This window comes from Homalodisca vitripennis, chromosome 4 (genome assembly GCF_021130785.1).
Source record: "Homalodisca vitripennis isolate AUS2020 chromosome 4, UT_GWSS_2.1, whole genome shotgun sequence".
Taxonomy (NCBI): domain Eukaryota; kingdom Metazoa; phylum Arthropoda; class Insecta; order Hemiptera; family Cicadellidae; genus Homalodisca; species Homalodisca vitripennis.
Window position 1 is genome coordinate 61787948 of NC_060210.1, and position 18992 is coordinate 61806939.

Below are 18992 nucleotides of genomic sequence, written 5' to 3' on the forward strand. Positions count from 1 at the left end.
TAATATTTTCGGTTTATAATTTTTTTTCTCCCTTTATTAAGTAACTGTTATTATTGATTTCACAAAAATTTGATATTTCTTATTTTCACAGTAGGTCATCCAAAGCCGAATAGTCTTTCACTCTGTTATGGAAAATGCTTAGTTTTAAGTATATTTAGTAATATTCTTATTTAATTACACATAAGTTTAAACAATGAGTGGACAAGAGATATCCACCCCAAATAACTGGAGTGATTTTGTTATCCATCAAATAACTGTTCTAACTTTTATCATGGCTGAACTACCCTTATGCCCACACCACACAGCTTGGACAGTAGGGCTGCATCTCTTGTAATGGTATGGTCATTGTCACTCTCAACACAATCTTTATTTTCTCTATATTACACCTGTGTCTTCTTCACAAGTTCACTTCTGTGTTAATCATCCTATCTCACCATTTTCCTTTATTATTTTATCAATGTTATTCACGTGGACTATTCCATCAGTGTGGAAGCTGGACCCCCTCCAGGAAATCTCTTTGGTCTCATGTGCCCGGTCCAAGGACTCCTGTGTTAGTTGTGCTCGAGAAAGAATAACTTTTATTGGTAAGCGACTTCTTTGGCACATTCCATGAAATTTCTCCTATCCTTATCTTGTCTCCTTACATTGTCGGAAGTTGGACTGGTCCTTCAACCATCTTTAAAATAATAATGTGAAATAACTGATTGTTTTGGTTTAATTCTCCTCTTTACATGACATTCATGTTTATATGGCTAAATTTGAACAAATCTTGTAAGCAAAAATATTACGATTTTCTGTTTAGTTCCACAATAAAGCTTGTTTTCATTTAATTTAATTTATAATACTTGTATAATTAAACACACACACACACACACACACGCACGCACGCACACACACACACACACGCGCGCGCGCGTGCAACAGATATATATAGTTACAGTTATATATATCTGTAACTATATTCTTACCAATTGCTTTCCACCATTTTTCAGAGTCATCCTTGCCACTACCATACAGAGCATGGCGGGTGTATGAATTCGATATTCGGTCTTCTTTCTTTCCCATCAAAAATTTAATAGGAACTCCCAATCCAAACTTTCCATCCAAGACTCTCACTGCTCCTAGCAACTTCTGGACATCCTCTCTTAAATCCAGCTCTGGAATTTTGGGTTTGATAATTTTGTTCCTGCAAAAAGATTGAACATTAAAATTTCTACGATTTCCTGAAATCATCTTAATAAAAAATAAATAATGCTTTTGGATTGTTTAAAATTATTATGTCAAACATCATTGATAATATACTAGATAATATGTTTAAAGGAACATCTTTTACTTGTAGGATAACCAGGCTGTTAAATGTTTTATATAATGATTACTGTCAAATCTGTCTACAATATTTATTATATGCAGTTACACATTTCCAAGATCTGCCAAAATTAAACTGATTCAAACCAAACTTGCCATAATAGAATAGTCTTGCTAATGATGTACTTTGTAAGTAAGCATCAATGCAAGATAGCAACAGTTAAACATTGCTATTTGAACTGACATTCCTAAACAAATATTTTATAAGATTCTTCAACACAATGTAACAACAGTAAACAATTCAAATTAATTGAAACTCTCTTTATTTGTCTATATACGAGGTCAGTTCAGAAAGTATCCGACCACCGACCAGTAGGCGGCCGCGGCGTAACCGACCGACTCGAACCGGATATTGGAGGGGAGGGGCAAGCCTACTCCTTCCCATATTAGGCATTGAATGCGATCCGTTCACTCAGTGAGTCACAGCAATCTGTTCCGTACAGAACTGCTGTGTGTGTGCGTCGCATTTCAATATGACTCAACGTGTTGAGCAGCGAATTTGCATTAAACTTTGCCAAAAATTTGGCCATTCAGCATCAGAGACAATTACTATGATATGGAAAGTTTATGGTGACGTGTCTATGGGCGATACACAAATAAAAGAGTGGTTTAGGCGGTTTAAAAATGGCCGCATATCAGTGGAGAGCGATGACCGATCTGGCAGGCCAGAAACGCTGAAAATGTTGAACGTGTTCGTGCAGCAGTTAATGAAAACCGTCGATTGACTGTCCGAGAGCTGGAAGAAGATTTAGGAATACCAAAATAGTCAGTTTGTAACATTTTACACGAAGATTTAAAAATGAACCGTGTTTCGGCAAAATTTGTTCCTCGGCTGCTGACAGAAGACCAAAAGAACTATCGACTTGAAATCACACAGGACAATCTGGATTTGATAAAAAGTGCCCCAGGGCTATTTAAAAAACTTATTACTGGTGATGAGTTATGGGTTTATGGCTACGACCCTAAAACAAAGGCTCAATCTTCACAGCGGAAAACTTGCGAAGAGCAACGGCCGAAAAAAGCAAGACAAAGTCGAAGCAATGTCAAGACAATGCTGACATTTTTTTTTTTACCAGGACGGCATTGTTCATCACGAATATGCTCCAAGAGGCCAGACAGTGAATAAGAAGTATTATCTTGAGGTCCTAAGGCGGCTACGAGCTGCAGTGCGAAGGAAACGATCTGAACTGTAGATAAGCCGTGACTGGATCCTGCACCATGACAACGCACCAGCTCATTCCTCAAATCTTATTCAGCGTTTTTTGGTCAAACACGACATCAACCAACTACGAAAGCCTCCCTACAGTCCTGACATAGCTCCTTGTGACTTCTGGCTATTTCTGAAATTAAAAAGATTTGACGATGTTGAACAAATAAAACAAAATGTGATGAGGGACCTGTTAGCCATTCCACAAAATGAATTTAAGGAGTGTTTCCGGAAGTGGGAGGAGCGTTGGATTAAGGTAGTGGCTTGTGGAGGGGAGTACTTTGAAGGGGACCAGATTGCCGTTGCCGCTGAGTAACATCAGTTCATGCCAGACGTCAAGGTCAGATACTTTTTGGAACACACCTCGTATACAGGAATTGTATCATAACAATATATTTCATAAGTAAAATTTCTGTTTAAAACATAGGTTAAAGTATTCAATATAATAATCTAGTGAAAATGTATTATTAAAACTCTTCTAAAGAATACAGAGCTTTGTTACCATAAAGATTCTTCAGTTTTTTTCTTGAATTCCATTTGATAGGTCACTACTGTAATTTCTGTGGGAGTTTGTTATAGAGTTCTGGACTAATATATTTTGGTTTTTAGGAGTACAGTACTAACTAATGTATGGGGATATAACGTAATACCTACTCTACTTCTAGTAAAATAATTATGTTTTTTCTACCAATCTTAAATATCCTAATTTATCTGTTATTTACAGAACAGTTTGATAAATATTAATGTCATACACCGTAACCAGGTTTAATGATACCAAAAAGTTCTTTCATTGGTGTTCTTAGATCAAGATTAAGGATTATTCGTATGGCTTTTTTGTAGTTTAAAATAAAATCTAGTTTGTCAATAGATGTTCCTCCAAAAAGGGATACTCCAAAGTATATGAGAAAAATAGATAGTTTTTAAAGATTCAATGTCTAAAAATTATTTATCTTGATAGAGCAAATATTCCAAAAGATAGATTAGTAATTGTGTCAACATACAAATACCACAAAACATTTATTGCTAATATCATCAAATAATATATATTTCAAATCCTAAAAATCATATGCAATCCAATTCAATAAAGTTTTGATTTTTCAAGATTGCTATTATTTGAAATGACTAAAAACATACAATTACTTATAGATGAGCTGCATTGAAAGCGACCTGCGGGAAGATTTTTTGGGCATAAGGGGGGGAGAAGGAGCAGGATCTTGACCACGCCTACTAAAACTGCCATACACACTTTCATTGCTTGATCTATTTCTTGCTGGTGCTTTGCTTCCCTGTGTGTGTTTTGGAGCATCATGCTATGTTTTGTTATTCCCGTTGTTACGTAATAACAAATATTATTATTTATGTTAAGAATAGTGCATTGCATCTATTTAATCTAATATATATACAACCGCATGTGTAACTGACTGACTGACTGACTCACGTATACTAATTCTAACCTACTTCCAGATGAGTTAGAGACTTGAAATTTGGTACACAGATAGCTTTCCACGTGTAACCACCAGGAAAATCCCGAAAAGTGAGAATTTTTCATTTTCAACCCCTCAAAAAAATTCCCAAAAAATCGCGCATTCTTCACCCCTGCAGGCATTTTTTGTAAGCCCGATAGCGGGCGAAACCGTTGGAGCTAGCTCGGATCTGACGGAAAATTCATGGTCAGGAATGAAGTGAACTACAAAAAAGGTCTAATGACTTTTTGCTCTATCTTCCATGGTTAAGCGACAAAACGCTCGAACATTTGAAATTCCAGAGATTTTTTTCGATAAAAATAATGTTTCAAGCCCGATAGCGGCCGAACCGTTGGTCGTAGCTCAAAACTGATTGACCCATCAAATTAGCAAATTGCGCGATCTACAGAAAAGGTCCAGTAATCTTTTGCCCTATCTCGATTGGTTTTGGCCGAAAAACGTGATTATGTACAATTTTGTTGTAACTTTTACGCGAAACTTTTGTTTTTGGGGTCGATAGCGGCGAAACCATTGGTCGGAGGTCAAAATAAGACTAACGTTTTATTTAGGAAATAAGATGACCTACAAAAAAGGTTCCAGTGACTTTTTACTATATTTCCCTTAGTTTGACCGCAAAACGCGATTAAGTGAAAATATTGGACATTTTCGCCTAAAAATTTACATTCCGGGCTTGATAGCGGCTAAACGGTTGGTCGTAACTCAATACAAATTTTAAACGGGATTTAGGAAATCACGTGATCTACAGAAAAGGTTCAGTGACTTCGGGAGTTGGCTGAGCGTTAGCTAAGCGTCAATAGTAGATAGGGACAGAGGAATATTTATTATGTTCACAGACACAATACCCTCTAAAAAAGGCCCAAGTGTGTCATTAACCCCCGGTAATATTAACCCCCCCCCCCCCGGGGATTTCCTGGTATGACCTGATAACCTCCTGTACATTCAACCCCCTGATGTGTTAACCCCCCTGGTAACATTAAACCCCCCCAGGGAATTTCCTGCCATGACCTCATGTCCGAATTTTACCAGTCACCAAATCTCTTAACCCCCCCCCCTGGGAAGATCCTGGTATGACCAGATAACCCCCTGGAGACTTATCCCCCGGTAACGTTAACCCCCCCTGGGAATTTGTTCATATGACCAGACAATATCCTGACGAAATTAAACCCCCTCTTTGTCTTAACCTCCTTAACATTAATCACCCACCCAGGGAATTTCTCGCCTTGACTAGATAGTCTCCTGGTGATATTAAACCCCCTGTTCGACTTAAAATACTGCCTTGAGGTCGGTTTTTATTATGTTTATACTAAACAATTCAAGATAGCTGACCCGTGCAGACTTTTCTCCCGAGCTCATTTCTGGCTAAACCATAGGTCGTTGATCAGATCTGAGGGCACAATCGAAAGACAAAATTAAATTTCCAACAAGAAAGGTCCAGTCACTTTTTTGTCGTATCTCTAACGGTTTAACCCTTTAAGTGGCAGTAGTCTGGCACTTTGAAAAAATTAGCCAATTTCTTTATAGGATGGTTCTAATGTTGCCAAATATGACTTAAAAAATAATTTCAAAACAATTTTAATTGTTTTTGTGTTTTTTTTTTTGGGTGGGAAATTAATATCCCAGTGAAACATAAGCAACCTGCATTTATCCATGTATGGTGTATGATTTACTGGGATATATATTTCCCACTTTTTGGATATTAGAGGAATTGAATGAAATAATTTAGTCATATGCATAATATTTTAATAATAACGGCAAAATATTAATTATAATATTATTACAAACATTATTACTAAAGATAAAAAACACTTTGAAACACAATAACGTATTGTGGGGCTCGTTTTGTAGCCTGTTTCATCTAGTTTTTGGTGGAATGGAGTGAAACAATCCTTGCAGAGAGCAACGTTACAAGTCGGGCAGACCATATTGCTCCTCTTCTCCTTGGCCTTTGTAGAAACAATGTGCACACCTCCTATGCTTCTCAATTTTTTGGGGTAGATGTGCACCTACATTTGAGTGCCGAACAGCATTTTGAACAGTCGCTCGTCCTTTTGTACTATTCCTTTTTCTCCCCCATCCTCTTCCTGGAGAAAATCCTTTCCGAATTCTTGAAGAAAAACTTCCAATGAGGCCATTTACAAGAGCAGATCTAAAGTTTAGGTGTGTGATTGTTTTGTTCTTTTTTGTTTTATAATCATGTGAGTACATGATATAGCTATTGACTACAGCTGAATCAATAAAATAATAAAGAAGCTTCATCCACCACTTTCTTGATTTCTGAACTATTGAGTAGTTTGACATATGCTGGTCAAAGCAATCAACGCCTCCCATGTACTGTAACAAAAATGCTAGGCATAAAATGATATAGGCCTCAACCTCGTAAAACATTTCTGTCTAAGTATGCAGGCTTACAGTGACAGCTAAATATTAACTTTGCCAAATGTGCTTGGACTAAAGTGGTAATGCCCTTTTGAAAACTATAATTTGCTGAATAGATTGATATATAATACTGTGTTATCTAACCCTTCCAATTGTGTAAGAAAATATTACAAACTCCAGCCAAAAACATAACCTGCAAATCTAGCCTAGTGTCTTGCAACACAATAGTTTTTCACTCCAATCATAATACATGAGAAAATGTATACATTATATCATTAAAATAATCCTAATTGATCATAGATATGTTTTACTAACCTTCAAAATTCGGCAATGTTACATCAGTCATCTATTATCTTGATATAAAAAACAAAGATCCAAGAAGAATCTGTAAGTTAGTTGTCCCAGAGTGCCAGTGGGATAATAATTTCCCACTTTTGAGTAAACAGCTGACTGGCTTTACTATTTTTTTGTCAGCTGAAAAAAACCTACTTCTCCATAGAGATATGTTTAGTCATTGAAGGATTCTAAAGTGGGAAATTATTATCCCAGTGATTTTTTGAGCTGTAACAAATAAACCAAAGCAAAACATGGTGGGAAATAATTCACCCACTACCACTTAAAGGGTTAACCGCAAAATGCCCTCAAAGTCAAAAGTTTTTACGAATCCGGAAAAAAATCTATGAAAAAGGTCAATTTTTAAATCCCTTGTCATTTACTTAATGTCCGGACTTAACCAGTCACCGAATTCCGCTTATCCCCGAATTTGCAAGCGTTTACTTTGGGGGGCCTGGGGGCGTAGCCCCCAGCGAGCCGAAGGCGAGTCCCATATATATACAGCCGCATGTGTAACTCACTCACTGACTCACTGATAGGGTATACAAATTCTAACCCACTTCTAGAAGTGCTGGAAACACCAAATTTTGCATACACGTAGCTGGAATGTTCAAACCACCGGGAAAAGACTGAAACCCGGAATTTTTTTATTTTGAACCCCTTAAAAAAATTCGCGAACTGACCCCTTTTTGCCCTTTCAGGATTTTCTTTGAAGCCCCATAGCGGGCGAACCGTTGGAGCTAGCTCGGATCTGACGAAAAATTCATGGTCAGGAATGAAGTGAACTACAAAAAAGGTCCAGTGACTTTTTGCTATATCTCAATTACTTTTGGCCGCAAAACGCGATTACATTAAAATATTTTGAAATTTTCGCCTTAAAATTTACCTTTCGGGCTCGATAGCGGCTAAACGGTTGGTCGTAGCTCAAAACAAATTTTAAATGGGATTTAGGAAATCGCGTGATCTACAAAAAAGGTCTAGTAACATATTGTAATATCCTCAACGGTTTGGCCGCATTACACGTTTTAAATTATTGATTTCTTGAGTTTTACTTTAGAATTTTGTTTCCGGGGCTCTGTGTCAGCGGAACCTTTATAGTTAGGGTAGATTAAAAATCGCATTTTAATACGAAACAATGTGGTCTACAAAAAAGGTCCAGTGACATTTTACTCTATCTTCCATGGTTTAGCCAAAAAACGTGATTATGTTGAAAATTTCACTCAAAAAATTACCTTCTGGGCTCGATATTGGCCGAACCGTTAGCCCTAGCTTAAATGTAAAATTTTTTGTAACTAGCTATTCATAGGATCTAAAAAAAAGGTTCAGTAGCTTTCTATCGTTTATCTTTCCGTAAGCCTGATAAATGCTCTAAATGACAAATTCTTCGTCGTTACTTTTAGGTGTTTTAAATTTTTCAACTATAATTAGTGCGCTTCATGCTGGTTCCAGCTTGACCTTGTATTACTACGTTAACGAGTGACTAAAACCCCCCTCCACGTCGGGAATTGGATGAGCGTTAGTGAAGTTTCAATAGTAGATAGGGACAGAGTGTTTTTTATTATGTTTACAGACACAACACCCTCTAAAATAGGCCCACGTGTGTCATTAACCCCTTGTAACATTAACCCCCCCCCGGGAATTTATTCATATAACCAGAAAATATCCTGACTAACTTAAACCCCCTGATGTCTTAACCCCCTTTAACATTAATCTCCCCCCCCCCGGGAATTTCCTGGCATGACAAGATAAACCTCTGAGCAAATTAAACCCCCTAAACAACTTAAAAATAATGACTCAGGGTTGGGTTTTTGTTATATTTACACTAAAACAATTCACAATAGCCCACCAGTGCAGTCCTTTCTCCACAGCTCCGTACCGGCTAAACCAGACGTCGTAGCTAAAATCGGACACCAGAATCGAAAGATAAAATTAAATTTCCGACAAGAAAGGTCCAGTCACTTTTTCTTGTATCTCTAACGGTTTAGCCACAAAATGGCCTTAAAGTCAAAACTATGTTTAAATCTGGAAAATTCGATTAAATGGGGTCTTCTTTTAACTCCCAGATCCCTATTCTAATGCTCGGACATAAACTTTCCCCGAATACCGCTTATCCTCGAACTTGCAAGCGTACATCATGGGGGCCTGGGGGCGTAGCCCCCAGCGAGCCGAAGGCGAGTCTAATATATATACAACCGCATGTGTAACTAACTAACTGACTCACTCACGTATACTAATTCTAACCTACTTCCAGATGAGTTAGAGACTTGAAATTTGGTACACAGATAGCTTTCCACGTGTAACCACCAGGAAAATCCCGAAAAGTGAGAATTTTTCATTTTCAACCCCTCAAAAAAATTCCCAAAAAATCGCGCATTCTTCACCCCTGCAGGCATTTTTTGTAAGCCCGATAGCGGGCGAACCGTTGGAGCTAGCTCGGATCTGACGGAAAATTCATGGTCAGGAATGAAGTGAACTACAAAAAAGGTCTAATGACTTTTTGCTCTATCTTCCATGGTTAAGCGACAAAACGCTCGAACATTTGAAATTCCAGAGATTTTTTCGATAAAAATAATGTTTCAAGCCCGATAGCGGCCCGAACCGTTGGTCGTAGCTCAAAACTGATTGACCCATCAAATTAGCAAATTGCGCGATCTACAGAAAAGGTCCAGTAATCTTTTGCCCTATCTCGATTGGTTTGGCCGAAAAACGTGATTATGTACAATTTTGTTGTAACTTTTACGCGAAACTTTTGTTTTTGGGGTCGATAGCGGCGAAACCATTGGTCGGAGGTCAAAATAAGACTAACGTTTTATTTAGGAAATAAGATGACCTACAAAAAAGGTCCAGTGACTTTTTACTATATTTCCCTTAGTTTGACCGCAAAACGCGATTAAGTGAAAATATTGGACATTTTCGCCTAAAAATTTACATTCCGGGCTTGATAGCGGCTAAACGGTTGGTCGTAACTCAATACAAATTTTAAACGGGATTTAGGAAATCACGTGATCTACAGAAAAGGTTCAGTGACTTCGGGAGTTGGCTGAGCGTTAGCTAAGCGTCAATAGTAGATAGGGACAGAGGAATATTTATTATGTTCACAGACACAATACCCTCTAAAAAAGGCCCAAGTGTGTCATTAACCCCCGGTAATATTAACCCCCCCCCCCCGGGGATTTCCTGGTATGACCTGATAACCTCCTGTACATTCAACCCCCTGATGTGTTAACCCCCCTGGTAACATTAAACCCCCCCAGGGAATTTCCTGCCATGACCTCATGTCCGAATTTTACCAGTCACCAAATCTCTTAAACCCCCCCCCCCTGGGAAGATCCTGGTATGACCAGATAACCCCCTGGAGACTTATCCCCCGGTAACGTTAACCCCCCCTGGGAATTTGTTCATATGACCAGACAATATCCTGACGAAATTAAACCCCCTCTTGTCTTAACCTCCTTAACATTAATCACCCACACCCAGGGAATTTCTCGCCTTGACTAGATAGTCTCCTGGTGATATTAAACCCCCTGTTCGACTTAAAATACTGCCTTGAGGTCGGTTTTTATTATGTTTATACTAAACAATTCAAGATAGCTGACCCGTGCAGACTTTTCTCCCGAGCTCATTTCTGGCTAAACCATAGGTCGTAGATCAGATCTGAGGGCACAATCGAAAGACAAAATTAAATTTCCAACAAGAAAGGTCCAGTCACTTTTTGTCGTATCTCTAACGGTTTAACCGCAAAAATGCCCTCAAAGTCAAAAGTTTTTACGAATCCGGAAAAAAATCTATGAAAAAGGTCAATTTTTAAATCCCTTGTCATTTACTTAATGTCCGGACTTAACCAGTCACCGAATTCCGCTTATCCCCGAATTTGCAAGCGTTTACTTTGGGGGCCTGGGGGCGTAGCCCCCAGCGAGCCGAAGGCGAGTCCCATATATATACAGCCGCATGTGTAACTCACTCACTGACTCACTGATAGGGTATACAAATTCTAACCCACTTCTAGAAGTGCTGGAAACACCAAATTTTGCATACACGTAGCTGGAATGTTCAAAACCACCGGGAAAAGACTGAAACCCGGAATTTTTTTATTTTGAACCCCTTAAAAAAATTCGCGAACTGACCCCTTTTTGCCCTTTCAGGATTTTCTTTGAAGCCCCATAGCGGGCGAACCGTTGGAGCTAGCTCGGATCTGACGAAAAAATTCATGGTCAGGAATGAAGTGAACTACAAAAAAGGTCCAGTGACTTTTTGCTATATCTCAATTACTTTGGCCGCAAAACGCGATTACATTAAAATATTTTGAAATTTTCGCCTTAAAATTTACCTTTCGGGCTCGATAGCGGCTCTAAACGGTTGGTCGTAGCTCAAAAACAAATTTTAAATGGGATTTAGGAAATCGCGTGATCTACAAAAAAGGTCTAGTAACATATTGTAATATCCTCAACGGTTTGGCCGCATTACACGTTTTAAATTATTGATTTCTTGAGTTTTACTTTAGAATTTTGTTTCCGGGCTCTGTGTCAGCGGAACCTTTATAGTTAGGGTAGATTAAAAATCGCATTTTAATACGAAACAATGTGGTCTACAAAAAAGGTCCAGTGACATTTTACTCTATCTTCCATGGTTTAGCCAAAAAACGTGATTATGTTGAAAAATTTCACTCAAAAAAATTACCTTCTGGGCTCGATATTGGCCGAAACCGTTAGCCCTAGCTTAAATGTAAAATTTTTTGTAACTAGCTATTCATAGGATCTAAAAAAAAAGGTTCAGTAGCTTTCTATCGTTTATCTTTCCGTAAGCCTGATAAATGCTCTAAATGACAAATTCTTCGTCGTTACTTTTAGGTGTTTTAAATTTTTCAACTATAATTAGTGCGCTTCATGCTGGTTCCAGCTTGACCTTGTATTACTACGTTAACGAGTGACTAAAACCCCCCTCCACGTCGGGAATTGGATGAGCGTTAGTGAAGTTTTCAATAGTAGATAGGGACAGAGTGTTTTTTTATTATGTTTACAGACACAACACCCTCTAAAATAGGCCCACGTGTGTCATTAACCCCTTGTAACATTAACCCCCCCCCCGGGAATTTATTCATATAACCAGAAAATATCCTGACTAACTTAAACCCCCTGATGTCTTAACCCCCTTTAACATTAATCTCCCCCCCCCCCGGGAATTTCCTGGCATGACAAGATAAACCTTCCTGAGCAAATTAAAACCCCCTAAACAACTTAAAAATAATGACTCAGGGTTGGGTTTTTGTTATATTTACACTAAACAATTCACAATAGCCCACCAGTGCAGTCCTTTCTCCACAAGCTCCGTACCGGCTAAACCAGACGTCGTAGCTAAAATCGGACACCAGAATCGAAAGATAAAATTAAATTTCCGACAAGAAAGGTCCAGTCACTTTTTCTTGTATCTCTAACGGTTTAGCCACAAAATGGCCTTAAAGTCAAAACTATGTTTAAATCTGGAAAATTCGATTAAATGGGTCTTCTTTTAACTCCCAGATCCCTATTCTAATGCTCGGACATAAACTTTCCCCGAATACCGCTTATCCTCGAACTTGCAAAGCGTACATCATGGGGGCCTGGGGGCGTAGCCCCCAGCGAGCCGAAGGCGAGTCCCATATATATACAGCCGCATATGTAACTGACTGACTCACTCACTGATAGGGTATACAAATTCTAACCCACTTCTAGAAGTGCTGGAAACACCGAAGTTTGCACACACCTAGCTGGAGTCTTCAAACCACCGGGAAAAGTCTGAAAACCGGAATTTTTTAATTTTGAATCCCTCAAAAAAAATCGCGAAGTGACCCCTTTTTTGCCCTTGCAGGCTTTTCTTTAAAACCCGATAGCGGGCGAAACCGTTGGAGCTAGCTTCGATCTGACGAAAAATTCATGGTCAGATATGAAGTGAACTACAAAAAAGGTCCAGTGACTTTTTGCTATATCTCCATCGGTTTGGCCGCAAAACGAGATTGGATTAAAATATTTAGAAATTTTTTCGCCCAAAAATTTACCTTTCGGGCTCGATAGCGGCTAAACGGTTGGTCGTATCTCAAAACAAATTTTCAATGGGATTTAGTAAATTGCGTGATCTACAAAAAAGGTCATGTAACTTTTTGCCCTACCCTCAATGGTTTGGCCGCATAACGCGTTTTAAAGTATTGATTTTCTAAGTTTTACGTGAGATTTTGTTTTCTGGGTTTTATTCCGGCCAAACTACTTATTGTATCACAGAATAAAAATTTGATTTTATTACTAATTAATACGATCTACAAAAAAGGTCCAGTGACATTTTGCTCTATCTCCATTGGTTCGGCTAATAAATGTAAATATTTCGTAATTTCTTTTTAATAACTTTGTTTCTAGAGTCGATAGCGGCCAAACGGTTAGTTCTACCTTAAATCTAAAAACTTTTATGGCTATAAATTGATGGGATCTACAAAAAAGGTAATATAACTATTTGTTGTATGTCCTTTAATAAGCCAGAAAAACGCTATAAATAGCTAAATATTTGTCGTAGATTGGCAATTTTTTTTGGAGTTTTTAAATTATTATGTGACTAATATTTGTGTAATTCATTCCAGATTCAGTTTGCACTTGCTTTGCTACGTTAACGAGTGAATAAAACTCCACATTAGAAACTGGCTGAGCGTTAGTTAAGCGTCAATAGTAGATAGGAACAGAGAAAGATTTTATTATGTTCACAGACACAACACCCTCTAAAATAGGCCCAAGTGTGTCATTAACCCCCGGTAATATTAATCCCCCACGGGGATTTCCTGGTATGACCTGATAACCTCCTGAGTACATTCAACCCCCTGATGTGTTAACCCCCCTGGTAACATTAAACCCCCCCCAGGGAATTTCCTGGCATGACCTCATGTCCGAATTTGACCAGTCACCAAATCTCTTAACCCCCCCTGGGAAGTTCCTGGTATGACCAGATAACCCCCCGGAGTCTTATCCCCCGGTAACGTTAACCCCCCCTGGAAATTTGTTCATATGACCAGACAATATCCTGACGAATTTAAACCCCCTGATGTCTAACCCCCTTAACATTAATTACCCCCCCCCGGGAATTTCTCGCCTTGACTTGATAGTCTCCGGGTGACATTAAACCCCCTGTTCCACTTAAAATACTGCCTTAAGGACGGTTTTTATTATGTTTATACTAAACAATTCAAGATAGCTGACCCGTGCAGACTTTTTCTCCCGAGCTCATTCCTGGCTAAACCATAGGTCGTAGATCAAATCTGAGGGCACAATCGAAAGACAGAATTAAATTTCCGACAAGAAAGGTCCAGTCACTTTTTGTCGTATCTCTAACGGTTTAACCGCAAAATGCCCTCAAAGTCAAAAGTTTTTACGAATCCAGGAAAAAGTCAATGATAAAGGTCAATTTTTAAATCCCTTGTCATTTACCTAATGTCCGGACTTAACCAGTCACCGAATTCCGCTTATCCCCGAATTTTAAGCGTTTACATTGGGGGCCTGGGGGCGTAGCCCCCAGCGAGCCGAAGGCGAGTCCTATATTATATACAGCCCGCATGTGTAACTGACTCACTCACTCACTGACTGACATATAGATACAAATTCTAACATACTTCTAGAAGTGCTGGAAACTTGAAATTTGGCACGCAGGTACCTTTCCACAATATGACCCGGAGGAAAAGTCTGAAAACCGGACTTTTTTACTTTTAAACCCCTCAAAAAAATTCCTCAAAAATCGCGCATTCTTTACCCCTGCAGGCATTTCTTGTAAGCCCGCTAGCGGGCGAACCGTTAGAGCTAGCTCGGATCTGACGAAAAATTCATAATCAGGAATGAAATGAACTACAAAAAAGGTCCAGTGATTTTTTGCTCTATCTTCCATGGTTAAGCGACAAAACGCTCGAACATTTGACATTCCAGAGATTTTTCCGCTTAAAATAAAGTTTGGAGCCCGATAGCGGCCGACCGAACGGTAGGTCGTAGCTCAAATCTGATTGACCCATCAAATTAGCAAATTACGTTATCTACAGAAAAGGTTTAGTGACTTTTTCCGCTATCTCCATTGGTTTGGCCGAAAAAAACGTGATTATGTGCAATTTTTTTGTAAATTTTACGTGAAAAATTTTGATTATGGGGTCGATAGCGGCGTAACCATTGGTCGGAGGTCAAAATAAAACAAATATTAGATTTAGGAAATAATGTGATCTACAAAAAAGGTTAAGTAATTTTTTACTCTATTTTCATTAGTTTGGACCGCAAAACGCGATTAAGTTAAAATATTTGGACATTTTCGCCTAAAAATTTACATTCCGGGCTTGATAGCGTCTCTAAAACGGTTGGTCGTAGCTCAAAAAAAATTTTTAACAGGATTTATGAAATTGCGTGATCTACAAAAAATGTTCAGTAACATTTTGCCCTATCCTCAACGGTTTGGCCGCATAACGCGTTTTAAAGTATTGATTTTTTATGTTTTAAGTGATATTTTTAAACTGCCCAGTGCAGCCTTTTGTCCTAAGCTCTGTACTGCCTAAATTATAGGTCGTAGCTTAAATCTGATGGCATAATCAAAAGACAAAATTAAATTTTCGACAAGAAATGTGCAGTCACTTTTTGTCATATCTCTAACGGTTATTCCTATATTATATACAGCCGCATGTGTAACTGACTCACTCACTCACTGACTGACATATAGATACAAATTCTAACATACTTCTAGAAGTGCTGGAAACTTGAAATTTGGCACGCAGGTACCTTTCACAATATGACCCGGAGGAAAAGTCTGAAAACCGGACTTTTTTTACTTTTAAACCCCTCAAAAAAATTCCTCAAAAAATCGCGCATTCTTTACCCCTGCAGGCATTTCTTGTAAGCCCGCTAGCGGGCGAACCGTTAGAGCTAGCTCGGATCTGACGAAAAAATTTCATAATCAGGAATGAAATGAACTACAAAAAAGGTCCAGTGATTTTTTGCTCTATCTTCCATGGTTAAGCGACAAAACGCTCGAACATTTGACATTCCAGAGATTTTTCCGCTTAAAATAAAGTTTGGAGCCCGATAGCGGCCGAACGGTAGGTCGTAGCTCAAATCTGATTGACCCATCAAATTAGCAAATTACGTTATCTACAGAAAAGGTTTAGTGACTTTTTCCGCTATCTCCATTGGTTTGGCCGAAAAAACGTGATTATGTGCAATTTTTTTGTAAATTTTACGTGAAAATTTTGATTATGGGGTCGATAGCGGCGTAACCATTGGTCGGAGGTCAAAATAAAACAAATATTAGATTTAGGAAATAATGTGATCTACAAAAAAGGTTAAGTAATTTTTTACTCTATTTTCATTAGTTTGACCGCAAAACGCGATTAAGTTAAAATATTTGGACATTTTCGCCTAAAAATTTACATTCCGGGCTTGATAGCGTCTAAACGGTTGGTCGTAGCTCAAAAAAAATTTTTAACAGGATTTATGAAATTGCGTGATCTACAAAAAATGTTCAGTAACATTTTGCCCTATCCTCAACGGTTTGGCCGCATAACGCGTTTTTAAAGTATTGATTTTTATGTTTTACGTGATATTTTTAAACTGCCCAGTGCAGCCTTTTGTCCTAAGCTCTGTACTGCCTAAATTATAGGTCGTAGCTTAAATCTGATGGCATAATCAAAAGACAAAATTAAATTTTCGACAAGAAATGTGCAGTCACTTTTTGTCGTATCTCTAACGGTTAAGCCACAAAATGCCCTTTGAAGTCAAAAGTTTGAATTAATCTGGAAAAGTAGATAAAAGTTGGTAAATTTTTCACTCCCAAACCAGTAATCTTAAGCTCGGACATAACATTTCCCCGGTAACATTACCCTCTGGGAATTTCCTGGCATGGCTATATTAACTCCTGAGCAAACCCTGTAAAATTGGCACACGTGTGTCATTAACCCCGGTAACATTTACCCCCCTCCGGCGACTTCATGGTATGACCAGATAACCTCCTGAGTAAATTAAACCTCCTGATGTGTTAACTTCCCCCGGTAACATTATACCCCCCCCCAGGCAATTTCCTGGCATGACCTCACGTCCGAATTTTAGCAATCACCAAATCTCTTCACCCCCCTTGGGAAGTTCCTGTTATGACCAGATCACCCCCTGATGCTTTAACCCCCGGTAACGTTACAACCCCCCCAGATAATTTTCTGACATGTCCTCATGTCTGAATTTTACCTATAACCAAATCTCTTAACCCCCTTGGGAAGTTCCTGGTATGACCAGATAACCCCCTGATGTCTTAACCCCTGGTTAAAGTTACAACCTCCCCCTGGGAATTTTCCTGGTATGACATAATGTCCGAATTTTACCTATCACCAAATCATTCTTATCCCCGAATTTGGCTAATACCCGAAAGGGGGCCTGGGGGCGTAGCCCCCAGCGAGCCGAAGGCGAGTCTAATATATATACAACCGCATGTGTAACTAAACTAACTGACTCACTCACGTATACTAATTCTAACCTACTTCCAGATGAGTTAGAGACTTGAAATTTGGTACACAGATAGCTTTCCACGTGTAACCACCAGGAAAATCCCGAAAAGTGAGGAATTTTTCATTTTCAACCCCTCAAAAAAATTCCCAAAAAATCGCGCATTCTTCACCCCTGCAGGCATTTTTTGTAAGCCCGATAGCGGCGGCGAACCGTTGGAGCTAGCTCGGATCTGACGGAAAATTCATGGTCAGGAATGAAGTGAACTACAAAAAAGGTCTAATGACTTTTTGCTCTATCTTCCATGGTTAAGCGACAAAACGCTCGAACATTTGAAATTCCAGAGATTTTTTCGATAAAAATAATGTTTTCAAGCCCGATAGCGGCCGAACCGTTGGTCGTAGCTCAAAACTGATTGACCCATCAAATTAGCAAATTGCGCGATCTACAGAAAAGGTCCAGTAATCTTTTGCCCTATCTCGATTGGTTTGGCCGAAAAAAAAAACGTGATTATGTACAATTTTGTTGTAACTTTTACGCGAAACTTTTGTTTTTGGGGTCGATAGCGGCGAAACCATTGGTCGGAGGTCAAAATAAGACTAACGTTTTATTTAGGAAATAAGATGACCTACAAAAAAGGTCCAGTGACTTTTTACGATATATTTCCCTTTCTTAGTTTGACCGCAAAAACGCGATGGCGATTAAGTGAAAATATTGGACATTTTCGCCTAAAAATTTACATTCCCGGGCTTGATAGCGGCCCTAAACGGTTGGTCGTAACTTAATACAAATTTTTAAACGGGATTTAGGAAATCACGTGATCTACAGAAAAGGTTCAGTGACTTCGGGAGTTGGCTGAGCGTTAGCTAAGCGTCAATAGTAGATAGGGACAGAGGAATATTTATTATGTTCACAGACACAATACCCTCTAAAAAAGGCCCACAAGTGTGTCATTAACCCCCGGTAATATTAACCCCCCCCCCCCCCCGGGGATTTCCTGGTATGACCTGATAACATCCTGTACATTCAACCCCCTGATGTGTTAACCCCCCTGGTAACATTAAACCCCCCCAGGGAATTTCCTGCCATGACCTCATGTCCGAATTTTACCAGTCACCAAATCTCTTAACCCCCCCCCCCTGGGAAGATCCTGGTATGACCAGATAACCCCCTGGAGACTTATCCCCCGGTAAAAAAAAACAAAACGTTAACCCCACCCTGGGAATTTGTTCATCATATGACCAGACAATATCCTGACGAAATTAAACCCCCTCTTGTCTTAACCTCCTTAACATTAATCACCCACCCAGGGAATTTCTCGCCTTGACTAGATAGTCTCCTGGTGATATTAAACCCCCTGTTCGACTTAAAATACTGCCTTGAGGTCGGTTTTTATTATGTTTATACTAAACAATTCAAGATAGCTGACCCGTGCAGACTTTTCTCCCGAGCTCATTTCTGGCTAAACCATAGGTCGTAGATCAGATCTGAGGGCACAATCGAAAAGACAAAATTAAATTTCCAACAAGAAAGGTCCAGTCACTTTTTGTCGTATCTCTAACGGTTTAACCGCAAAATGCCCTCAAAGTCAAAAGTTTTTACGAATCCGGAAAAAAAATCTATGAAAAAGGTCAATTTTTAAATCCCTTGTCATTTACTTAATGTCCGGACTTAACCAGTCACCGAATTCCGCTTATCCCCGAATTTGCAAGCGTTTTACTTTGGGGGCCTGGGGGGCGTAGCCCCCAGCGAGCCGAA

The 18992-nt window shown here is 39.0% G+C and overlaps 1 protein-coding gene across 1 annotated transcript in view; it reads right to left on the minus strand.

Moving 5' to 3' along the window:
- The window catches only part of LOC124359368 (Werner syndrome ATP-dependent helicase-like), a 45044-nt gene that overhangs the window by 23770 nt on the left and 2282 nt on the right, over positions 1-18992 (minus strand). The window contains exon 2 of the mRNA XM_046812059.1: positions 969-1186. Coding sequence (XP_046668015.1) covers positions 969-1186 — 218 coding nt within the window. The remainder of the gene's footprint in view (positions 1-968; positions 1187-18992) is intronic.